General features: G+C 47.8%; 1 protein-coding gene across 1 annotated transcript in view; it reads right to left on the bottom strand.

The window, feature by feature from the left end:
- GALNT18 (polypeptide N-acetylgalactosaminyltransferase 18) overlaps positions 1–26,144 on the bottom strand; it is a 351,293-nt gene that overhangs the window by 88,890 nt on the left and 236,259 nt on the right. Inside the window, exons 4-6 of the mRNA XM_049649955.1 lie at positions 11,395–11,578; positions 9,685–9,882; positions 4,940–5,054 (exon numbers count right to left, since the gene is read on the bottom strand). Coding sequence (XP_049505912.1) covers positions 4,940–5,054; positions 9,685–9,882; positions 11,395–11,578 — 497 coding nt within the window. The remainder of the gene's footprint in view (positions 1–4,939; positions 5,055–9,684; positions 9,883–11,394; positions 11,579–26,144) is intronic.

The raw sequence follows: 26,144 nt of genomic DNA, 5'->3' as shown, positions 1-26,144 counted from the left end.
TATCATTAATTTTTCAGTAGTCTATCTTTTTTCTCTGGCTGCTAACAGATCTCTTTGTTTCTGGCATTCACTATGGCATGTCTAAGTGTGGATATATTTGTATTTATCTTACTTTGGACAGGCCGACTTCCTGAATCTGAGGGCTGGTGTCTTTTACCAGCTTGGGTACATTCTTAGTCATTATCTCTTAAAATAATTGCTTTTGCCTAATCCTCACTTTTTATTATCTCCTTCTGGAATTCTAAGATATTAGATCTTTCCCCTCAATTCTACCTGTCTTTCAATCTTTTTTTTTTTTTTTTTTTTTTCGTATTTTCTTCTTTGTACTCCTGGGATGATTTTGAATAATCTTTTTAGGTATATTTCCCAGTTTACTATTTTTTTCTTTAATAATATCCATCTGCATGATTTAATCCACCCATTAAACTTTTAATTTCCATTTTTATATTTATGTTTAAAATTCTATTTTTATCCCAATATGATGAGTCTTGTTCATAGTCTCTTTCTTCTTATTTATATCTCCAATTTCCGATTTATTTAAAACTAGTATACAACTTGTTTCATACCCTGAGTCTGATAAAGTCAATACTTGAAGATTTTATAGAACAAATTTGGCTGTCCAATGCTTTTGCTGGTGTTTGCTCTTGGCGCTTTCTTTTCCCCTTGTTCATTTGTGGTTTTTTAAAAAAGATGAACTCCTATTCCTTGAAACTCTGGCTGTGGGAAGTTTTATGGCCTGGGTTAAAAGGGTCTTTCCCCAGAGAGGGTTTGTATACATTTTTGCAGATGCTTAAGAACTTCCAACAACTTTAAGTTAAATTCTACTCTTGAGATTTTTCTGGATCATGAAGTATTTTGATTTTATGTTATAAATCCAAGGGAGAAACTCACAGAGGAGAATTCTTCCTCTCTTCCCAGCAGAAAATTGAGATAGGCAATTTTCACTCTATCACTGGGGGTGAGGATGGGAGTATTTCTAGCTCATCTTTATACTGAGCTAATAGGCCTTTGGAGTGACCAGTTTTATGGGAGGTGAGGTCGGGGCTGGGGGGTTATTTTATTAGACTCTTCAAGCTGGGAAACCCTTAGGCTTTGTATAATGTCCTCTGTACTCTGTGAAATTGAGAAATCATAAACCTAAAGTCACCAGGTTCTTCAAATATAGTAGATGCAGACTTTCTCTAGGTTCCTACCTATTTTCACTCACACTTTAATTTCCTTGTGTTATAACAAAGCACAAGTTGGATCTCCTAAAACCACAGATTTATTCTCTCATAGCTCTGGAGGCTAGAAGTCTGAAAACAGGCATTGACAGGGCCATACTCTCTCCAAAGCCTTAGGACAGGATCCTTCCTTGCCTCTTCCAGCTTCTGGTGGCCCCAGGCATTCCCTGACATTACTCCAATCCGTGCTTCTATCTTCACGTGGTCGTCATCCTCCCTCTGTGCCTATCTGTGTCCAAATATCCCTTCCAAAACCACCAGTCATATTGGATTAGGGCCACCACAACCCAGTATGACCTCATGTTCACCTGATTACATTGGCAAAGACCTATTTCCAAATGAGATCATATTCACAGGTACAGAGGGTTAGAACTTCAACATATTTTTGAGGGGAGTCCATTGAATTTATGAGTGTCGCTAACAATTTCTAATTCCTTACCACTTCTTGAATGCTTTCTACTTATACTTTAGCATCTTTATAGCCATCGCCTATACAATCTTTCTGCCTTTTATTCTGTGTCAGCTCTTATTGCTTGTTTTCATCTGCTTGCCCACAGTAACTCCCTTCTTTTTTTTCCCACTGAGTTGTGGAATTAGAAATCAGAAAAAAAAGGGGGCATTATTGGAAACAAATACAAAAAAAGAAAAAGGCATTCAGTAGATATGACTGAATAGAGTAGAAGGAAATTACTGCATGGACACTGTAATACTTTTGGGGGTATGCTCAAAAGACTTTTATCCCTAGATCACTGTGGTATATCTTTTAAAAAAAATTTATTTTGAGAGAGAGCTATCATGCATGGACGAGTGGGGAAGGGGCAGAGAGTGAGAGGGAGAGAGAGAATCTTAAGCAGGCTCCACACTCAGCTCAGCAAAGAGCCTGACATGGGGCTTGATCTTACAAACCATAAGATCATGACCTTAGCTGAAATCAAGAATTGGACGCTTAACCAGTTGAGCTACCCAGGCCTCCCTCACTATGGAATATCTATCTAGGCTTTCTAATCATAAAGATCTGGGGTTAAATCTTTTCTCTACCTCTTCTAAGCTATATGACTTTGAGAACACATGTAAACTCTTTAATTTCACAATTTTCTCATCTGAATAAAAGGGGTATTATAATAACAACTACTTTTTAGGGATATAGATGGATGGCATGGTTAGGTGCCAGAGCAGGTAGCAAATAATTGTGCAAACAACTCTTTCTGTGTTCCAAATGGGCAAGGACTTTGAATATGTTGCCTTTGAATCAAAGAAATGAGAAAAGCAACATCTCTCCTTTTTACAAACACTCCTGTAGAGATCCCAGATGATGAAAGTGAGGCACTGGGATGCGAACTCCTAATACATGAAAGGAAGACACTAATAACCACACAAAACATTAAAATCTATTTTGGCAGTGGCGGGGGACGGGTAACTGGAATTCAAATGAACTAGCCTCTCCTTCTGTTCTCAGCTCTGTCGGCCAACAGGCCGTTCAGTCCGTGCTTTTATTTTTTTATTTTTTTATTTTATTTTTATTATTTTTTTTAATGTTTATTTTTGACACAGAGAGAGACAGAGCATGAACAGGGGAGGGTCAGAGAGAGGGAGACACAGAATCTGAAACAGGCTCCAGGCTCTGAGCTGTCAGCACAGAGCCCGACGCGGGGCTCGAACTCACGAACCGTGAGATCGTGACCCGAGGTGAAGTTGGACGCTTAACCGACTGAGCCACCCAGGCGCCCCCAGTCCGTGCTTTTAAAAACACCTTTCCTTCAACTACAATGACATTTCGTCTCTGTCAAGTGGGAGGGAAGAGACGGAGAAGAAGAAAAGCCAGGCAACGTTTTACACCCTGAACACAAACCCCCCTAATTTAAACACTTTTTGAAAGCCTCACCCAAGCCCACACTCCAGAACAGCTTTATAATCTGGGCGAGGAAAACCCAGAAGCCTCCCACCACCCCACGACTGTCCCACATACATGTGAGCTCAGTCTCTGGGAAGACCTCACACATCTACTTCCTCTCTGAGTCCTCAAGCATCTCCACCCGGAGAGCACACATACTGGAGGGGGCCCCACCTGCTCCGCCAATTCCTGGCAGCAGCTCCTTGTGAAAAATAGTATGTTTGGGGACGACCATTTATTTAGGAGTGGTGCGGAACTGAGATGGTGAGGACACAAATGGTGAATAAACGACTGATGTAGGGAGAGCTGGAGGAGGGAGGGTGATAACGCAGGCGCTGTCCTCTATGAATATATTAGCTCCCTACGAAGCCCATGCATTTTGACTGCCTTCAAAGCAATCTCTCTGGATTTCAGTGAATTCAAGTGTCTAGAAGTGTTTTCTAAGCTCAGCTGCAGATAGGCTGCTCCTGTTGCCAGTCGTCAGAGCCTTAGGATTAAGGCTGGGCAGTAAGTCAAGCCCACACAGTGCTGGTCAGACCATTGCAGATGTTGTGAGATGCTCAGCAGAGATGCCCAGTCTCCCTTCAGGGCAGGGCAAGGTCTGTTCAGGGTCAGATGACTTGCCCAGTGGGGGTGGGAGGACTAAGGAAGTTAGAGGTAAGAGGAGGGTGTGTCCAAGCTGGAGTCCTGACTGAGAACTGGAAATACAGACACTGAAGCCACAAGGCCAAGAGTGGGTCATTAGTAGGAATGAGCTGGATGCTGGGGTGGTTTGCATGGAGAGCTGGCAGTGATGAGGAATATCTTGGACGATGGCCATTAACTCTAGCAGAAACAAGGTCCTCTCCAAGGGCTGTCCCACATGGATGTGTCAGGCTGCTTCAATTACAATGCCCATGGAGAGGACAATGGGGACCACTGTAGGGATAAGCCACAGCTTGAATATTGTTTTTCTTTTGTGAGGGTAGGACCACGGCCTAGACAGAAAGGTGGGCTTCCCTCTAGGATGAGGTCCTTCATTGTCTCCATTATTACATTCTTGCCAACCACCAGGGCACCGAATGTGTCCCTCAGACATGATGGGGGAGGTATCATTTTGGAGTTATCTTTTCATGGGCCCAGGAAAAAGAGCCGGAGCCGAGGAAATATTCCCATGGGATGAGAAATTAAAATGATGCCTATTGTGCATTCACACCATATGTCAATAGCTGCAAAAGACCCTCTATTTCGGGGAAGGATGGTGGCTACCTCTGAAGAGTGGTCTGAATAGGTCTGAGTGTCTGACCAGCACATGGTGACATCAGAAAACAGAATGGAGTGAGCCTGGCTGTGTTTTGCTCTTTAGAGCCCACGAGTTTTATTTCCCTGGAGCTCTCTCTTGATAAAGTCTTTAGGAAAGTTCTCTGGACTGCTGTGGAGGAGGCAGAGAATATGAGAGTGAGAAATTCCAAGGGGAGGTGAGTCTAAGGGTCACTCTGGTACAGCCACCCTTGATGCATGCAGGTCTCTTCCTGGAGCACACTTCTGCTCAGCCCTGAGGAGCCTATGTTCGGTCTTAACAAAGAGGTTGTTCCCATAGTTGGGAGCTCTATTCTCCCATGTCCCCGGCTCTAGCCAAAGCAGTTTCTGAAGTCCTTTTCTTCCTGCAAATTCTATAGGTCCCCTCTTGTGTCTCTATCCCGTCCTCAAGCAGCCCTGATCACACACACGAAGTAAGGTTAAGGACTAGACAGTCAGCAACCTGGAGCCCCATTTCTCCACCTCCTAGGCTCATTCACCTTTTGGGGAGCTGAGCCAAGCCCTCTGGGTGAGAAACCTTGCTTACCCTGATCCCCAGCTCGACATTCTCGCCTCCGTAGACCTCCATGCCCTCGTCCAGTAAGCCGATCTCCTGGAAGTACTGCCGGTCCACAATAAAGCAGCCAATGAGGGCAGGGCTCCTACAGGGGTGAGGAGAGATGGGCCAGCAGTTAGCAGAGGGGCTGCCAGAGGAGTCAGAGCGGTGGTGCCTTCCTACCAGAAGGATCTGTTCCTCTTCCTTCTTTTGCTGCTGAGCTGGAGTGGGCCTTGTTCTCTGCGGGCCCCTCCCACGCTCACCTTCACCAGAGGCTGTAGAGAGGCTGTTTCCTCAAGGTGGCCGTGGGTAGCTCCCCACCTCAGGGCCTGCCATCATTCCAGGTGGCACTTGCATGGTGTGTTAGCCCAGAAACCGAGTACTCAGTCTGCGGGCCCAGGCTGCATGTCTGCTTTTGTAGCTTCCCCGATGCCTGAGCTCTGAGCTGCACAACCAGTCTTGTTTCTACCTGGGTACCCATGCTACCTCCCTCACCCTTCCCCAACTTGGGTCCTGCGTGTTAACCTTGGTTCACTTAGAAAGATTACCTGGGGCTTTGGACAGCACGGTAAATGATTTGCATTTTATCTGGAGGTAGAGGAGTGTCAGTGAGGAATTTTAATCCGACTTTGGTAGGAGCAGAAATAAGTCAGCCAGAGAAAGACAGATACCATATGATTTCACTCATACATGGAATTTAAGAAACAAAAGAACAAAGAAAAAGAGAGCCCCCCCCCCGAAAAAACAAAAACAAACAAAAAACCCACCCAGACTCTTAAATATGGAGAACAAACAGATCTGTGCTTTAAAAGGAATCCTGCAGCAGCTGTGGGGTGATAGGGTGAAAACGGAGGAATCCAGTTGGGAAGCTTGTTGCTATGTCCTGTGAGAAATGATGAGGCCCTTGACCAGTGTATCAGGAATGGGCAGACAGTTTAAGGACACATGTTAATGTAAATCAACAGAACTTAGAAACAGGTGAACGGGTGAGAGAGAGAGAGAGAGAGAGAGGGTGGGAGGACTCTGGATGCCCGCTGGCTTTGTGGTTTGCATGATGGTGGAGTGGGGACCACCCATCCATGTGGGCCATGGAGAAGCTGGCTTCAGAAGGAAGAAGCATTCCCTACTGGGAAAACAGATCTGAAGGTGCCTGTGGGACACTGGAGGGAGATAACCAACAGGTAGGGTTTAGTACATGGCCTGGGTCTTAGGCCTGAGCAATTGGGTCTTAGGCCTGAGCCAATTGGTCCAGGAGCTGGAAGGTCTTTCCTTAGTGACAGTGTGGGCTCAGGGTTCATAGGCCGTGTAAAGGCACTCACTGAAGCACAGGACTTTGCTAGGAGTGATTCGTATTAGGAGAATCAGCATGAGCACATGTGGACTGCCTCTCTGCTGAGAGCATTAGCTTACACAAATGACTTTGAATTGTTCCACTGCACACTGCTACCATTTCTAGCCCTTGTATATAGCATCTTATCAGCTGGTGGCTGAAGGATTTGGAGGGGAAGAGAAAGAAAAAGAGAAATGATGAATCCTCAGTGATGAGAAAACTGTCAGTCACATGCAAATGGACCCATCTTTGAAATTGGAAACTCATCAAGGTGGAGAAACAGCTATTTTGCAGGCCATTTCTTTAGACAGTGTTGATGCAGGAGGCTGCTCAGGCAGGGACTGGTGCCTTCGGGTCCCTGGCCCCCCTCCTTTTAAATCACAGCATTTTGTTCTGGATGGGCTCACCTTCCACAGACCACAGGAAGCCAGGGAGGACAATCTACTTCAATCCACTACTCCTAAAGCAGGCGGAGATCCTGCTGTAGTGGAGGATGCTTTGACCCTGGCCTTGGAGGTGTGTGCTATGGGAAAAATTCCCTCCTGGCTGTGTGTCACTGAGAAAAGTTCCCTAGCCTCTCTGAGCCTCCGATTCCATATCCATGAAATAGAATCAACTAGAGCCTCATAAGGATTAAATTAAATAATGTAAAACCTTGAAAACTTGTGGGACAGAATTGTTACTTTAAAAATAATTTAAAAAGATGCACTTGTACAATGAAGAAGCCTGGAGAATCCCCTCCATGAATTCACGGTGATTTAAAAACATCAGTCCAGAAGAGTGAGCAGAGTGAGGTCTCAACCTTTCCCTCGACGTTCCTGAAATGTTGAGTATTTCCACATGGTGCTCCAAGACCTGCAGGAAGGGGTCTTCCCCATTTGGCCGAACCCACTCAGGGAAACAGCAGAATCTAAAACAATTACTGTGGAATGAGCGCAGGCCACCTCAGGCAGTCTATTACTTATTAACCAGCTAGGGTATGAAGTAGACCCAGTCAGCCTGGAAGTGTTATTGATTTCTACCTTACCTCATTCCCAAAAAAGATCAGAAAGAGCTTATGAAAAAAATGTCCAATACATTGAAATACAAAATACATAAATGTCTGAAAAGACCAAGAGTTCACAACAAATTAGGAGCTAGTCAGGATGCATGTACAGTGTTAGGTCCTCCTTCAAAGGTTTTAAAGTAGACCCATGGGGGCACCTGAGTGGCTCAGTTGGTAAAGCATCCGACTCTTGATTTTGGCTCAGGTCATGATCTCACGGTTTGTGGGTTCGAGCCCCACATCGGGTTCCGTGCTGGCAGTGGAGCCTGCTTGGGATTCTCTCCCTCTCTCTCTGACCCTCCCTCGCTCACTCTCTCTGTCTCTCTCTCAAAAATAAATAAACTTAAAAAAAATTAAAGTAGACCCACAAAACTGGCACTGCGCTTCCTGGCAGCCAACGTGAAAATGAACAAACATGTCTTAGGAATAAGATGTATTGCTCCCATGTGAAAATATCACACTAATTCCTCGAGGATAACAAGATTTTCTTTGAGTAGCAGTCAGTTTGAAAGAAATTTCTCATGTCAGTATTCTTAGAGGTCACTCTGGGACATAGTGAACAACCATCTCAAAAATGTCACTTTAGAATGCAATAGAAGATACCTCTGAGCTCTTTTGATAGCTTACGTCATATGGACAAAGCACTGATGTACAGTTCCAAGGAAATAGGAGCCAAAGTGGGCAAGGTATATTTGTATAACCCACAGTTTTCTATGAGGTTGTATTCATCTAGGATTAAGTCAGTATTGTTTTTCCAAAAACCTTCCATGACTATAATTTTCTCTCAGCCAAGTTTTTGACAAAAGTTAGGTAATGAAAACTTTGAGATCCTATTCTTTGTCAAGGACCTAGAATTAGGTTTACTATGACCAGGCTGACACATTTCAAGATGAGCAGAACAAAGCAGCGGATATCAGTGCAGTCTTCTGCAAGAACACTCCATGTATGACAGTATACTTCCTTCCAGTAGCATTCAGCTCACCTACGGGCAGAATTCAACCATGGCAGTTATGAGCTCAACAGTGGGAATCTATGTGGATGACAACTAGATGTGGAATCTAGCCAACCTAGGTTTGGATCCTGGCTCCACTGCCCACAGCCTGTGTGGCAGGGACATTCTCCTTTGTCCATCTTATGGGCTGTCCTCATCTTGTGAAACAGGGATGGCCCAATGAGCTGTCAAAAGGTTATAATGAGGAGCAAATGAGACTGTGTGTGTAAGAGACCCTTGCACACAGTGACCTCCAAACATATATTTAACAACACAAAATTGTGGCAGGGGCTAACAGGTGGGTAACAGGGAAACTGCAGGTGGGTAACTGCAGGAAAGCTATGTGGTTCTCTTTCACCTTGTTATAAATAGGACTATGGTTTGTTTTCTGGCAAGGAAAGATGTGATCTCAGATATTAACCACCCACTTTCAATTAAATTTTTCATAATCTTTCTCCCTCATGTAATACAAAGCAACATCAGTTTCTAATCTCCTCTTTCATTCCAAGAATTGTCCCCTAGGCCACCTCTGGTGCCATCTGTGTGTTTAACGAGCAGGACTTTGCAGAGAGCATAAAGGCACCTGATCTGTGATTAACCAGACAGAAATAAGGGCTGGTGGGGTGACTGTTTCAGGAGTCCTGACCCATGGAACAGAGGCTGCACAGTGGAGTCATTTGGGTGTCTGTGAAGGCAGTGGCAAAGGCAGAAAGAGTTCGGAATCTTTAAAATGCAGTTTGAAGCCACTTTTGACTGAGTCCTACGGGATTAACTTGAATATCAGTAAGGCATACAAGGCGCTGTGAGGTCTGGTCTTGCCTCTCTGCCCCTCCAGCCTCATTGCCTGAGGCTGCCTCCTCATGGTCCTCCTCCCAAAGGTCCCTTTAAACCTCCTCTGTGTCCACAAACTCACTCTGCTTCTTCACGTACGAAGGTCCCCGCCCCAGCTGGCAATCTCCTCTATGCACTTAAAAACAAGTGCAAATGTTAGTCTCTGAAAAAGATTCTCCCCACTTTCCATGCAGTTTCCTCCAGCAACAATTTGTTCTTCCAATTATTTTGTCTGTTTTCACTAGACTTCAGGCTTTTGGGGGCAGGAACTGAGTCTTAATCCCTCTGGATCCCCAGCACCCGGCACCACAGCTGGTACCCGGTGGGTGTCCCATCACCATGTGTGCAAATGAATAACTCTGAGCCTCCGAATGGATGCTGGTGCCATAGTCCTTTTGGAAGGGCTCATCTGTAATTCCCTTCCGGCCCCACCCCATCATCCCACAGTGGGGCTGGAGTTTGGGGAACAAGGTTGAGCTGGGAGGCGAGTCCCTGCCTGGAAGACAAGGCAGAGAGAGCCACAGGGAAGGATGCTTTACCTGATTGGGGCGGTCGAATTCTCCAGCTTCCACCAGGCCTTGGGAGGGTTCAGGTAACGACACCACAGCTCCCAGTCAAAGCCCTGGGCGGCCAGCGGGTACTCTTCTATCTCAAAGTTGTCATATTTGATGTTGTCAAAGGAGGGGGAGATGATCCGCTTCCGGTTCTCCTTTATGCGGGTGAGCACAGGTTCAGCCCTGAGCGAGAGGAGGGGAAGGACGGTAACTGCTTCCAAGGTGTCCAGCTGGCGACCCCTAGAGCTCCTTCCTCCCCCCACCCCTGCAGGAAAATGAACAAAACACCTGGCCATCTGCTCCCCGAGCGCTGTTCTGCCCCCAGGGAAGGAGTCCCTATTTAACCTCCACCCCTCTCCCTAGACTTGTGGGTTGGCAAGAGGCCTGGGCACTCCTGCAGCTTGTCTGGGGCTGAGCTGAGAGATTCTTAGTGCCTTAGATACTTGTGTCTGCTTGCTTTCCCTTTTTCTACTAGAAAAAAAAAAATCAAGACCCAAGAAAGAAGAGAGGAGGAGATCTGAGGTTCTATGGGAAGCTTTCAACTCAGGCTTTGATTTTGCTAAAATTCAGTGTATCAACCAGGAGGAAAAGGCAGATGACAGTGGCAGAAGCATGGAGGTGAGAAGAAACTTACTTGATGCTGCTTCAGTCCTTCCACCCCATCCCACACGCCCTCCACTGCCCAAGGAGAGGCGGGGGGTAGGACTTCCAGGCAGCCAGGAGGCCCCCATGGGCACCAGGTGCATAAAGTGTTTGCAGACAGGAATGATGAGCTTCTTATTAATAATGCATTTGTTGCGTAATTGTTTATTCAAATCAGCTTGAAATAGTAAGTGTCCCTCTCCTCTTCTGGCCATAAATCCAGTGAAAATGCTTTTTAAATAGTCACAAATGGCAAGCAGGGACTTCAACTATAAAAAACAGCTTCATTGCAGCCTTAATTTGGGCCTGTTATATAAAAGTATGCCCAAATCTAGTCATGCTGTGTGCATGCCCGGCAGCTCCTTCCTGCTAAAGGGCCCTCCTCACCCTGGGTCTCTACTAAGCCACACACGGGGCCAGCCACAGCACACCCCCCCTGGCCCTGCAGGGATGTCAATGTCCTATCCCTGATTGGCTGTAGCCACTGAGTCCATATGCCTTTTCTCTTGCCCCACGCAGCACCTGAGCATCCCTGACCAGAGAAAGAAAGGTTTTCTAAGACACAGTTTCACCAATAGGAAGAATCTGAGATTCTATGCTATGTCTGGGTTGGCATTTGGGGGAGCCCAGGCCACCCGTGATAACATCAAGCTACCCTAGCCTCTTCTCACCACTGTCTGCTTCATGTCTGGTCCAGCTGTCCCTCACCCAGCAGTTGTAGCCCTGTCCTGAGCTGGGCTGGAATTCTAAGCCTTTGCCCTTAGTATTTACCCTCTCCCAGATCCTGTCTCCTAGAGGAAGACACTAGCCAGAGTCACACCTGATGTCACCATACCCTTTAGACACTGTGTATTGACCTGTTGGCCCCTGACTCTCCCCCACCCTGAAGGGCCAGCCTGGTGGCCTATGTCAGTCACACATCCAGATCTCATCTGTTTCAAGAATTCTCTCCTTTCCCGCACTAGGACTGAGATCCGAGCATGCTTTGCACTCATTTGAGCCAAAGCCCTGGACCACACTGGGACTTCTCCTCCTCTCCTGATGGGCACTTACCAGCCCACATTGAACTCCACATGGGCATCAAAGAGTGCCACTACGGGGGCGGTGGCCACCCTCCAGCCGCTGACTCTGGAGCGGATGAGGCCTTCCTGCTTGCTGTGGCGCACGACCTTGATGAAGCCCGGCTTCTGGCCATTCACCTTGTTTACGTACTCTGTCAGCTTCTCCTTCAGCTCCTCTGGAAGGGAGAAAATGCATCGTTAGCATGAGGGGGGGAGGGGTGATGAAAACATTCACCCTTTTAGGTGAGAGGCTGGAGGGTCCATTTCCCTCCCCAGGTCTCCTTAATGTTCCCCAGGATGGCCAGGGCCGCTCAGCTTTGAAGGGAAAAATAGAGGCGAAAACAATTTTTACTGAGCCCGGCAACTTGCACAGGGTCACATGCTTCACACATACTGTCTATTTAATCTTCACAACAAGCCCATGGGAAAATGGGGCTCAGAAGGGTTTCTCAATTTGTCCAATGCCATGCAGCTTGCGAGTGGCACAGGCTGGTTTTAAGCCGGGTCTAATGACTTCAAAAGCCGTATTCTTCTCATCAGCTCAGTGGCCTCTTTCTTCCCCAGTGCCCTCCACTGGTTCTCCCCTAATGCCCAAAGAAAGCTTCCATCTGCGAAGATTACAGCCCGGGACCCGTTCCTGCCTGGATCTCCATCCTTCTGGGAAGTGGACGACCAGGCATTCTGCCCTGTGAGCAGTTGGCATTGGTTTGCCGCCTGCCGGTGCCTGGCTAAGCATCTGATTCCCCTGCTATTTCGTAAATGTAAATGGGTCCTGCGGTCCCCTCGCCCCTCAGCCAGAGACGGCACGGCAGCCACGCTCATTGAGTTTTCCACAGCAGTTTAGGCAACAGCCTGTGACACTCCTTTTCCCAAAATGACCCTAGTGGGCTGCATTCTCCCACCTGCCATCACTGCACCTCCCCAGCACTCGATTTCCACCCTTTGCCTGTGTTCTCCAGGACCGCCCTGGCAGGAGTCCTCCTCCTACCTGCGCAGCCTGCCCATGCCGTATGACAGACCCATTGGGCTGAGCCTCATCCTCATCAGAGGACAGCAGGAGCTCCGTGTCCCTTGGTGCCCAGTCTGGGGTCCTGCCAGACAAGCAGCCTGCCGTGAGAAAAGGGCAGGAGGCGGCCAGCACAGTGCCTGGTGCCTGGCAGGCGTGCCCCAGAGCAGCAGCCCTGTGTAGTGGAAAGAGGGTGGTATTTGGAGGCAGCATTGATGCAATTTAAGTCTGCTTTCCAGGTAGGAGCGTTATGATCCTAGGCCTGTTCCTCAACGAGTTGTTGATGTCTGTGAGGATGTGGTGGATGGTGGTGGATGTATTTCGCGTGTGGTAAGGACACGGATTTTGGGGAACCACAGGATGGACTGTTAGGGATCAGCAAAAAGATACGCTGAAGCCTAGCCTCTAGTACCTTAGAATATAACCTTATTTGGAAGCAGGGTCTTTGCAGCTTTAACCGAGTCAAGATCATGACTCCCATGACTGGTGTTCTTATAAAAGGAGGAAATTTGGACAGAGAGGTGCAAAGAAGGAAGATAAGTAAGGAGACATAAAGAGAAGATGGTTACCTACAAGCCAAGGACCATCTGAGGGCACCAGAAGCTAGGAGAGAGGCCTGGAACAGATCCCTCTCTATCACCTTCAGAGGGGGCATGGCCCTGCTCGATTTGGACTTGGTTTTGGACTCCAGAACTGTGAGACAATAAATTTCTATTGTTCCAAGCCTCCCAGTTTGTGGTATTCATACAGCAGCTCTAGGAAACTAATATAGTTGTTATGAGGATTAAATGGGATTGACATGTGAGAAAAATGTACAGCACATTGTAGATGCTAAAAAAAAAAAAAAAAAAAAAAAAAAAAAGCTCCTTTCCCTCCTTCCTCGGGTCCATCACATTGGGAGTTTTAAAGGAAGAAGGAGCCGCAAATCCTTCTTCATGTGCTCTGGTCCAGGACCACCTCTTCCTGCTCTGCCCTGAATCTAGGTTAGAAGTCCATAAGCAGCAAAGCCCTGGCAGCCAAGCAGGAGATGGGAACACGTGCAGGGACCTCATGGTCAGGGCAGGTCTCGGGGCATGCCGGCTACTGCCAGAACTGGTGTGCCCTCCTATAGACATCGATTTCAGATCTTTTTACACATGATGGTGGCCAAACAAACAGGGCTGGCTGGATGGGTAGGATGTCATCCCTAGGCATCCCTGCTCGAGTGATCATCATGGAGGTGAGGAAACTGGGCATCAGAGGCAGGAATGCTTAAAGGGAGGCAGGAAACGCAGGTGCTACACAGCTATCAGCTTGCTCTGTGAACTTGGGCAAATCCCCATGAATCCCAAGACCTCAGAGTTAGTTGCACAGGATTTTAATGTTCCTTTTGAACCAATTACCCATCTAAGATTTGAATCGCCTCTGTCTATCCTGATGAATGATCATCCGGCCCCTGCAGTGACCAGAAATACACAGTCCATTCCTTACTGGGCCATTCTAAATATCCAATGTTGTTCTTCTTCCTTTTGCCCCCCAAATGCCAGGGTGCTTCTACCTTTCACTCACTGGTTCAAGATTTACTTAGGGGCCAAAGGGGGCGAATCAAAGCCCTCTTCCACATGACAACCACTTGGAGTAAAATGCCATCCTTAAGTCCTTGCTGAGGATTTCTCTAGGTCAAATGTCTTCAGTGCCTCTGTATACTTCCTCACGTCTGGTGAGTTCAGGTTCTTTTATCATGCTCAGCTTTCCTCTAAATCTGTTAGTTTTTCTCTAACACTTAAATTATGCACCTAGAAATTGGCCTAATACTTATGGAATAAATTGGGCTATACAGAATAGAATGAACTAATCACCTCCTTTATTCTAGAATCTATACCCCTATTCATATAGTTGAAGGTCTCATTAATTTTGGCCTACTTTAGGGGCGCCTGGGTGGCGCAGTCGGTTAAGCGTCCGACTTCAGCCAGGTCACGATCTCGCGGTCCGTGGGTTCGAGCCCCGCGTCAGGCTCTGGGCTGATGGCTCGGAGCCTGGAGCCTGTTTCCGATTCTGTGTCTCCCTCTCTCTCTGCCCCTCCCCCGTTCATGCTCTGTCTCTCTCTGTCCCAAAAATAAATAAAAAATGTTGAAAAAAAATTAAAAAAAAAAAAAAATTTTGGCCTACTTTTGACTCAAATTGAGCTTCTTGGGAACAGACAATGACACATCCTTTTCACATGTTGCTGCTAAGTCAGGCTTCCTTCATCTCGTTTCTTCACAGATGCATACACATGTGGATGCATGCATGTGTGTGTGCCTGTGTGTGTGTGTGTATGCATGCTCTGAGCCAAACCATTAGGATCTTATGTTTAGTCTGCTTTTATTCCATCTTTTTAAAGATTTACACCGTTTCTCTGAAGTCAGAGTATGTTCTTCCCTGATTCTGTTATCCAATGGCTTTGTTATCAAGCCCTCCAGCTTTCCTGCTTCTGCAAGAGTGATTAGCATATGGCCTTTATTGTCATTCGACTCATCCTTTTACACAGAGTGACCCTTGTGCGGAGTTAGGGCCAATGAGGCTGGTCAGTCAGGTGTTCTCATTCCATCCTGGAGAAAATTCAGCTGACTTTCGGGCTGCCATTCACATGCCATATCTCTCACTTTAGCTGATGTGAAAATGACCTCGAGATCTCCAACCACACAGCTGGCTGGGGAGGCCTGGGGATGCCGCCGTCTGCAAGTGTCAGGAAGTCGGCCATAGAGCGGCATAGCTCAATGTGCCCCGTGCTTACAAGGTCTACAGGTGTGGCTTCCAGGAGGCCTCTTAAAACACTGACTGTTCCATCTCTTCAAAGGTCCACCTCTCATATATCCTTTTCAAAAATTTTAAGTAGAACTCGTAAAGCCTGGTATTTGGGCTTTTGATAGTGGCAGTTAAGGGCTGAGTCCAGGAACTTGGAGTGAGAACAGAGCTAGTACCAAATGACACCCTTCTCCACCCCCAGGGAGGACATACCTGTCCCCTTCTGTCCCTCCCCACCCCTTGGCTGAGAACCACTGCCTCCTGTTGTTGGGTTTATTGATGGGATGGGGCTGTGGATGACTGCCACCCTGTGATCCTCCATGAATCCCCCCTTCCTGAATTCACGTCCTTGTGTAGCCATCTCACAGGCTGAATCCAGGCTGACCATAGGGCAAGAGGATGCAGGGGGGAGGGATGTGAGCTGGTGGTGGGCCTAGGCCCTAGGCCTCTGGAGGCCTTGCAGCTTGAACTTTCATTGTTTTGTCTGGCTGCCTTAAGTAAGGAAGCCTGAGACAGCCTCCTTGAGCTTGAGAGGCCCAGTGAGCCCCCATTAATTTAGGCTACCCCACCAAGGCCCAGACAGTGAGTGAGGCCATCTCAGATCCTTCTGCTGATTGCAAACGCGGGGTTGGGGGAACCCAGCTGACACCCCATAGAACAGAGACAAGCTGCCTTGTTGCAGAACTGAGAGTCAGTGAATGGTTGCTGTTTTAAGCCAACTTACTTCTGGGATGGTTTGTTATACACAGAGGCTAACAAAACAGGCTCTGTTATTCTGGTGTGGTGCTGAGGTTTGGGTAAGATTGTGAACTCCTGATGCACAGGAAATGTGAAGAGCCAGACACACACAGAGAAGAGCCACTTAGAAGGTGGCAGCAAGAGACAAGAAGGCTTTGCTTCTTGTAGGAGCTGCTGGCCCCTTCGTGCCTCTGCTCCCTGTTAACGGAAGTAGGATAAAAGTTTCTGGTGGACTAGCTAGAGGGAAATTCTGTTCTCAGCCCGTTGCATCCCAAACATTGGCTACTGATTCGAAGAGAGCATTCCCTTAGTCCTGACCAAACAGCTGCTATCAAAAATCAAAACAGTCCTGAAATACTCCAGACAATATTGGCTCATAGTCTTTGCAAAGTGTCTTTACCTAATTAGGTATTCATGTTTTCCTTCAACTTTTACGTTGCCAAAGAGAGAAAGAACTATCTCAAAAGCACTTCTGCGTTTGCTAGGAAACCATGGCCCAAGATACTGCCTATTATATATTATATGTAATATATAATATATATATGACAAATGCCTCTCAGAACTTAGTTCAAAAAATATATTTTCTTTATACCTACACACAAATACATAACCCTGCATAGTTACCTTTTTGCCAAGGCTGCCAGGAAGCTCAGAGAAAAAAATCTAATGCCTAATCACGGGGTTCAGCATTCTTGCTTCTCTACCTTTGCAAAAGATTTGATTTTCAACTTCTAAAGTCTGCATTATTTTACTTTTTTTCCCCCCCGTGTGAGCTACCTTTAACTATTTCTTGAAATATCTACAAATAACTTTTAACAAAGTGTCTTGGTAGAGCAGGGCAGGAGCATAATTATGGAAAGAAGGAGGAGGCTGTAGGTCACATTTGTTTTAATGTGTTGGGCAAAGACGAGGTGGGGAGTCTGCTCTCTGCGACTTTGCCAGATTTAGAATCAATGGTGGAGTTGTCGATAGCCAGCGTGGACAGAGAAATACAATCTGCACCCTGCATGGGGCCAGGTGTCATCCCTCTTCTGTTGCTCCTCCAGCCCTCCCCTGCTGCCTGCAAATCCCTACTCTGTTGACATCTGAACGACCTCTGTGAGTCAGCACTCCCGGAAGCCATGCTCATCAAATGCCATCCCCTCTGGGGAGGGCACGGGCCACTCTCCACCATCCCCATGTGGTGCCTCCCCTCAGAGCCCTGCTGAGTGCAGCCTGCTTGCTTGCTCTCCCTCCTTCAGACTTGCAAGCCACATAAAAATGCGGACTTCACCAGCCTGGTCAAACAGAGCCCTTTCTTCCCTCCCTGTATATGCCCCCGTGCTGTTCCTGTAAAAAGCAATTAGCTTCACAGGGTCATCCCAAAAGAAACAAAATGCAGGCTGAGCAGAAGAAGTCTGGTACTAATGGCTGTTAATCTGATTTGAAGACCTAATGAGATACTCTTTATCTCTGGCATAAAGGAAAATAAAGGATCAGGAAATTGATGCCCAACGGGCCTTCTCTCTTCAGAGGGCAGCTGCATAGGCATCTTTGCAAAACGGCCTGTCCAGCCTTGCCCAGGAGGAACGTGGTCCTCATCCTACCCTCGATGCTCAGATGACCACTTTCCATGTCTGTCCTAGGTTTGGGGGAAGTAGGAGTGACGGGAGAGCCACCCACCCATTCATTTGGCAAATACCGAGCTCTCACTAGCTGCTGTGGCAAGAGCTGTGAACCAGATAGTCCTTATGGAACTTCCATTCTGCTGGATGAAAAAGGCATGCAACCTACTTCATTGGGAGACAGAGAGTAGGGGGAGGAGGTAGAGACAGCGGGGGAGAGACAGGGAGAGAGAGAGGGATGGAGAGAGAGAAAGACAGAGAGAGGGAGGGAACAGGCAGAGAGAGAAGGAGGGAGAAAAAGGTTGAGATTTTTGAAAAAGAATCTCAGAAATGGATTCAGGGCTCACAGACACCAAAGCCTCTTAAAGGACAGGCCTCCTGGGCCTGAGAAGCAGTTCCTGGTGCAGTTGGTGGCAAGTCAGAGAGGCATGGGCTGAAGCTACAAGATCTCCCTGCTGTTACTTTCCTATAGCCCAGTGGTTCTCAATGGGGAGCGATTTCGTTACACTCCCACCCCCGTGAGGGGATATCTGGCAATGTCTGGAGACTGTTTTGAGTGTCCCAACTGGAAGGGTGCTCCTGGGCGTGGATCTGCTAAATATCCTACCGGGCACAGGGCAGCCCTCTGCAAGAAAGAATTATCCAGTTCAAAATGTCAACGGTGCCAAGTCTGAGAAACCTCATGTGGCTCTCAATGATGGAGGAGGCCTCACCGTGGAAATCTGAGCCTGGACTCCTGCAAAGTTTTCAAAACTGGCGTTCCCAGGGCTGCATCTGCTCAGAGACGTATTCCTTTGTCCTGCAAAGCACTCCTGCTGGGTGCTAACTGGAGTTGGGCTGGAACTGCCACTTTAGAAGGGTGCTGTGACGGGTGTTGTCCACTGGCCACCTTCATGGGTGCCGTCTGAGTAGTCCTCACAGGGTGCACACTCAGAAGCGGCCTAATGCTCCCAACTATGGATGGTCTAATGCTCCTGCCCACATTTCCTTGGCACCCACCTTCCCAGACACACTGCTGGCCATCCTCTCTCTGCCTGAGGGCTTTCTCTGCCCACCTGTACTCAGCCTATCTACAGACAGCTCTCAATCCATTAGGGGTAGGACTCAGGGGATGAATATCTGTTATGGGGTGAATTGCGTCCTCCCTCTGCCCCCATTCATATGTTGAAGTCCTACCCACCAATACCTTAGTATATGGCTTTATTTGGAAATAGGGCCATTGCAGAAGTAAGTAGCTAAGATCCGGTTATACTGGACTAGGGGAGACCCGAATCCAATATGATGGGTGTCCTTACACGAAGATGGCCATATGAAGACAGAGACACACAGGGAGAATGCCATGTGATGACAAAGCCATAGATTGGAGTGATTCATCTCTGAGTCAGGGAGCACCAAAGACTGCCGGGAAACCCTAGAAGGTAAGGGAGAGACATGGAACAGATTTGCCATCATCACAGCCCTGTGGACGCCTTGATCTTGCACATCCAGCTTCCAGAACTGAGACAATTTCTGTTGTTTAGGCCACTGAGACTGACGCTACTTTGATACAGCAGCCTTAGGAAATGAGTCCCTCCCTGCTTCCTCACCCCCCGGTGAGACAAAGCTGAGGCAGGTTGTACAGTCTCTGGGTGGTTCCCAGTGGGATTGGGCCTGAGGCCATAGCGGTAGCTTGTTTGTGAAGTCCGCGGTGTTGACTTTTCTCTCTGCCCTCACACCACACTCTCTCCTCACGGTTTCCGGAAGTCATCTATATGACAAATGACTCGACCCCAATGCCTGTTTCAGCGTCTGCTTCTGTGGGAACCCAAACTAAGAAGCCATACATTCTCCATGACACTATGGTCCCCACCAGCATATGAATTTTCAACCCTTGCCCAATGTATATGATGTGGATGTATGTATATATGTACGATGACTTAAGTCCCTCTACCCCTGTATCTCTGCATTAACTGGCTAATATTCAATAAAGGAAATAATAGTAATAATGATGTACCAGGCATTTTACACTTAGCATATATTATCTCATTTAAGCCTTTGACAACCCTATGACGTGGTTACTATTAATGTTCTATTTTGAAGACAAGGAAATGAAGGCACAGTGTGACCCAGGCAGTACATGGTGAAGTCCGGCATTTCAGTCTGACCGAGCTGTACCCAGAGTTCATGCTCTTTACTCTCCATACTGCCTCTCTAGGATAAAAACTGGCCTGTGCAAGAATCAGCTTGGTAGAGGGGCGCCTGGGTGGCTCAGTCGGTTAAGCACCCGACTTCGGCTCAGGTCATGATCTCACGGTCTGTGAGTTCAAGCCCCCCATCAGGCTCTGTGCTGACAGCCTGGTGCCTGTTTCAGATTATGTGTCTCCCTCTCTCTCTGCCCCTCCCCTGTTCATGCTGTCTCTGTCTCAAAAATAAACATTAAAAAAAAATCATCTTGGTAGAAACCCAGGCTCCAGAGTACCACACTACGCAGAGTCTGATTTGGTATATCAGGGACCAGAGACTGTGAATTTCATACAAGCTCCCAGTGAGATTCTGATGGGCAGCTGAGCCTGGTAACCGAAATAAGACCGGTTTTGTTACAGGGGGGAAAAGGAGCCTTCTCTGCAATGTGTGTGGCTCCAGCCCTTCACAGAAGGCTTCAGACTCTGTCTGAGAAAGCCTCCCCCAGTACATGCCCAGATAATTCCCTCTTCATTTTTCCAAACCCCTGGGCTCCATGTTGGGACCTTCAGTGACAGGCCCTTCATTGCCCAGTTGGTTTTCATTTCTCTGTGTGTCCATCTTTCGATCTCATTCGTTGGACTGTCCCCTGAAGTTCCCCAGCTGCCCTTTGCAGAGGGCACTGCCTTTTGTCCCTCTTGCCCAGCCCCACAGGTTCACATGAGCCAGCCCTGCCTTCCTCCCTAGCTCAGTGCTGTCCCCGAAACCCAGCCTAGATGGGAGTAGCTACCCCCACTCCAGTGCCTGGGAGGGGAGCGTGCACACCCCTGCTGAGAAGTGCTAATAATTGCTAGTCTCCAATAGTGCTAATTTAAAGATTAAAAGCACAGCACATTTCTGTTTATTCTTCCAAGAGCGAACAGTAGCTGGTCTTCCTCAGATCAAGATTAAGCGACTTTCCTCTAAAGCCATTTAGGGCCATCGAAACACAAATGATATGTCAACACATTTTAAAAGAGAGATTATTCATTGGGATGCCATGGTTGTCAAACCTAGCTGATCATCTGCTTATCTAAAGAGCTAAAAAAGAAGTATAGATGCTGCCCACCCCCACCCCCACAAAGAATCCAGAGAGGCCTGCTGATGAATGATGGTGAGCCGGGCTTGGACAGCGGTGATCCTAAAATAGAGCCTAGCAGCCTTGCTTTATGCCTTCCTGTCTCTTTAAGATCCTTCGGACAAGCCTTCACATTCTGGGCAGTTTACAAATTCTTGCATGCATTTCTTCTTCCTCTGTCCACTACACTTAGCTGAATTTCTGTCCAGCTCCTTTAATTGCCGTACTTCTTCAAAGTCAATTGCTACTGAAGTAGATTTGGAATGGCCTTAAATGGTTTTCCTTACTCGGGACTTGGGGAAAGGCTCCACCTCGGAGACCCACATATGGCATTTAAAATACAGCTGGAGGGTCCAGCCTTAGTGTCACAATCTTCCTGGGAGGCTCCAAGCATTAATTCATTCTTGGCAAGTTACAGAAATCCCCAGGATTACCACCCAAAAGACCCAACCATCTGTTTCTGGGTGTATTCTTTCATGTCATAGCCAGGCATTAGTAACCACCAAACCCACAAAAAATATGCATTCCCCACTTAGTGGGGTCTCCAAAGCCAGGCTTTCAACATCCACTAACACTTTCTTATCTGCTCCAAAATGACTTATTTTCCCAAAGATCCTGTGTGCTGCAATAAAGTGGTCAGAACTGCTTTCTGAAGATGGCGGTGCCAGGTGTAAAAAATGGTCCCCTGGCCAGTCAAGAATGTGTTGGGTGCAAATCATTGCTGCCCACCCCCCACGCCCCCCCCCCCCCCCGACTCCCTCCCTTCATCTTTCTCTGTCTCTCTTTCTGTCTCAACAATAGCAAACAAAAACAGCACAGAGCCTGCTGGGGATTCCCTCTCTGCCCCTCCTGTCCTCATGTGTTTGCATGCTCTTTCAAAATAAATAAACAAAAATTTTTAAATCCAACCCCCCCCCCCAAAAACTGGATTTGTAACATTTTCCAGCATCTGTGGTATAAACACCATAACTGATTTCAAGCTCTTAGTGATGCCATTGACCCTGAATTGGGGAGAGTTGTGCATGCAGCGTTGGGGAAGGGTATACACGATCAGCTGGTGATAATCCAGGTCAGCCCCAGATCACTGGTTCAAATGCCCAGCCAGAAAGGCTGCAGTTCTGTGGGTGCGTCTCCCAGTTTAATGTATGATGGGCTCGGTGTTTTACATCTACCCATCCCGGTCTTCATTCTTTCACCCAGCAATTATATATTCAGCACGTATGAAGTACTATACATTAGTCAAGATACTCATCTAATTGAAATCTCACTACCACCCTACAAACAATGACATTTATAGCTAATGTTTATTTAGAGCTCACCACGTGCCAAGTACTGTTCCAAATCCACTTCGTATGTTTCCCATTCTGTACTCTCAACAACTATGATACCTACTTGAGGTGTGACGTATTATACCCACAGTCCATGCATTAGGCACTCTGAGCACACAGAGGTGGAGGGATTTGCTCAGTGTCCCAGGGCTGGAAGCCGTTGGGACGGGGATGCAAACCATGTTCTTAATCCCACACGTGATTATCTTCAAATGACACAAGAGAAAACTCAAGGAACAGACTTTCAGTGACATGCCCCTGATGACACAGATGGTAGAGCATGAGCAGGGGAGTTCAAACTCCCATCAGTCTGACTCTAATGACTGCTGTTTGCTACTCTGCCCCACAGCCAACCAAAGGAGCCACATGCCTCAGGCCTCCCTCAATAGCATTCTGTGATCACTGATTCAATTCGGAAAGAAAATATCCTCTTCTCACTACTGTGTATCCTTAGTGCCCAAGGGAAGGGATTAGACTGCCCAACTCAGCTTCCTTTTGACTGGAGAGTTGGTAGAGTATTCACACACAAATCCAATTTCTCTGGGATAAAAATCCCTGAGCAAGCAAGACCAACAAATGAGGGGAGAGGGCCTGGGTTTGACTTTCCTAGAGCACACCTTACTCACCTTTGGAATTCACAATCGGGCACTATTCAGGCACAGTTGTGCTGGGAAACGCAGTAAAGGGCCAAGGACAGAAGGCTGCCTGAACCAATCTGGGTGTTCACCATGGGGTACTGGTCCATGCTGTAGCACCCTCCAGTTCCAAGGGGGGGGGGGGTGCTTCTGAATGCTCGCGCCCTCTTTGCTCCAGACACCCTCAGACTTGCCCAAGGTCGCACAGCTGGTAACAGCATGACCGGGAAGAGAATCCAGCTCTTTCTCCCCGCCTCCCCGCCGCCAGGGGCCTGAGCTACAGGCACTCTGTTCCACCAATTTTCTATTCATCCACCATGAGTAATTCAGAGGATGAAAACAAGAATAATGGACTAATAGAAATCAGTTGTCTTCGCAGACTAAATGACCTTGGACAAGAGCCAGCTTGCCTGGGGCTGTGGAGATGGAAAGTCACATAAAGTAAAGGTGGGGCAGTGGCCCAAATGCTATGATATTACTTTCAAGGCATAAAATACTCCTGCTCCTAGGATGATTTTCAGCAGGAATCCCAGGACTTATTAAAAATGCCATGATGGGTGATTAATGTCAGCTGCACCCAGGCAGAGTGGATTGGCCACTGTTCCAGCTCCAGCAACCCCCACCCCCACCCCACCCCACCCCACCCCACCGCTCAGGAGCACTGGGCAGGGCCCTTGCTGTGAACTTCAGGGGAGGGAACCACCAAGACCTCAAAGCCCCAGGAAATGCTGGCATCCAGCCTGTAACAGCAGGTTAAATCTGAGCCGGGAACAGGCCCTGCTGGTGTCCCAGCACACAAAGGAGATTCCAGAGGGGCCAGGTCCAGTGTGGGCATTTGGGAATGTTCGGTTGCCGTTGGCAGTTAAGCCAGAGGCCAACTGGAATTCTGGTACTAAATTCTCCTTTTGTGCAAGACTTGAAGATTTCTGAGTGCTGCCCAACTCAGAAACCTGATCCAAAATCTCATGACGGAGAGCACAAGAGCTTGTGAGGAGTCCCAAATTTCAAGAGTCTGAGATCTCTAAAGTCTGTGATTCTTGGATACTGACACCCATGATCCTGAGACCTTGGAAGTCTAAGCTTCTATAAATGCCAGAGGAACAGCCTCCCCCCAGGCCCGTACTCCAGCCCCATCGCTGTTGGCCTGCAGGGTTGAATGAAGGTCCTGGTTCCCACTTGCTTAGCCTCCATAAGGCTCTACACTCAAGTCACATTCCCAAACATGCCAGACTCAGTGGGGCCACAGTACCTTTGCATTAACTGCTTCCTCTCCCTGGAACATTCCTCCTGCCCCATCTGGCCCAGCTGAGACTCTTTTGGAAGTCTTCCTTGATCTGCAGCTCTCCAACTAGAGGAAAGGCTAGGGGAAAGGAGGGATTGTTTTCTCCTTGGAACACAGACACAGGGCGCTGAAAACACTGATGTGTTCCAGGACACCAGTGAGGACCAACGACAGGCCTCGAGGTCCAAGTCCTGCGGCACAGCCCTGAGTGTCCTCCAGGGGGAGAGCTAAGGCTCCCAAAGGTTGTAAGTCAGCTCTGCGCTTCTGCAAATCACCGTTGCTTAGGCTGTGTGACCAGCAGCCTCAGCCTGGCTGATTCATGACCCAGGAGACCCAGTGGGCTTTGCACGCATATTTACAGCCTATCCACTGTTGGTGCTTGTCAGATCAGGAAGCTGGGTGTTATTTTCCTCAGCTCACTGAACATCTTTGGGCAATCTTTTCTCAAAGGGAAGAATCCCATGAAGGGGTGCATGACAAGGCAGACCCCAAGTGCTCTGCTCTCAGCCCTTGGGTTTTTGTTTCTTTATAAAAAGATGTCACAGGGAGCACAAAGAGCAGGGACTCAGAAGAGAGAGAAACTACAATTTAATTCCCAGTTGTGGCCATCTATCAGCTGTGTGACTTTGGGCATGGGACTTAACCTCTCTGAGCCTCAATTTCCTCATCTTTGAGATGGAAAGGATGTTATCTACTTCTTGCAGTGGCTGGAGGGTTCTGTGAGACAATGCCTGACATGCTGTAAGTACTTAATGAGTGGTGTTCTTGTATGCTCATTAGTCTGAACTCCTTTGTTCCCATTCTTTTTTTTTTTTTTAATGTTTATTTGTTTTGAGAGAGAGAGAGCACGTGCAAGTGAGCATGAGCAGGGAAGAGGCAGAGAGAGAATCCCAAGCAGGCTCCATGCTGTCAGCACAGAGCCCGATGGGGGGCTTGATCTCATGAAATGTGAGATCACGACTCTGAGCCAAAATCAAGAGTTGGATACTTAACTAATCGAGCCCCTCAGGGGTCCCTCCCTTCCTCCCTTTCAAAGGAAGTGCCTGGCCTAGAAGCAGGCACCCTCCATTGTTTGGGAAAGCCCGGCCTACAGCAAATTGCCCTGAGGCTTCCCTAGGCCCAGGGCACTGCTGCTTCTCCTCAGGGGCCACTTCATATTTGATCCTCAACCCCCTTCCTACCCTAGCCTGTCATCCATTAACTGAACAGCCCCTTATGAGGACATTCCTGTGTGCCAGGACTCCTAAGAGCTTTATGTGTATTAAGTCACTGAACCCTCAGAGAAACTCTATTAGGTAAGTACTACTGATAACCCAATGTATGGATGAAAAACTGAGGCATAAACAGGGTGATCTGTCCAAGTTCAAATGGTTAGCGAGTGGTAGAGCCAACATGCCGGGTTTGGCAGTCTAGCCCTAGAGTCCACGTTCTTAACACATTTCTCGCCTTCAGGAGTAACGGTGGGAGGGTGTATTGAACAAGCACCTGATGGCTCTGTGCTGGCCCTTCAGTCTCACTTTGCAATTTAAAGCAGACAAAAACCTAAAGGAAGCCTCTCCTATCTCTGCTCTCATTCACAGCACCCCTGGGAGGCAGGGACCTTTTCTGCCCTTAGGCCCATTTTACAAATGAACATAACGAAGCTAGGAAGAAGAGGCCTGGGTATTCATATACCAACTCCCAGCAGGCACTGTTGAGGGCTGCTCTGGGGGCGCATTAGTTCCCAGCCCACCCAGCCTGCTCTGTGCATGGCAGAGAAACCTTCCCTGGCTTTGGAGAAAGCCCCCAGGTGAAGAGCTGCAGGTGCGGGCAATGGGAAGTCAGCTGTGCACTCCCAAGTGGTTAGGCCAGAGCTGTGGCCGCACCTGCTGCTCTGCTACATGGTCCTGGCTTTGGGCACTCACCGTGCCTGGCACATGGTAGGGATACTTTGGTGTTCGTTTGTTTTGTTTTGTTTTAATGTTTATTTATTTATTTTGAGAGAGAGGGGAGGGGCAGGGAGGGAGGGAGAGAGAGAATCTCAAGCAGGCTCCACTGTCTGTGCAGAGCCCGACACGGGGCTCGATCTCACAAACTGTGAGATCGTGACCTGAGCCTAAATCAACT

The sequence above is a fragment of the Panthera uncia genome, chromosome D1 (genome assembly GCF_023721935.1).
Source record: "Panthera uncia isolate 11264 chromosome D1, Puncia_PCG_1.0, whole genome shotgun sequence".
NCBI classification, from domain to species: domain Eukaryota; kingdom Metazoa; phylum Chordata; class Mammalia; order Carnivora; family Felidae; genus Panthera; species Panthera uncia.
Note: the sequence above shows the minus strand (reverse complement) of the source record. Positions and strands in the feature narration are given on the sequence as shown.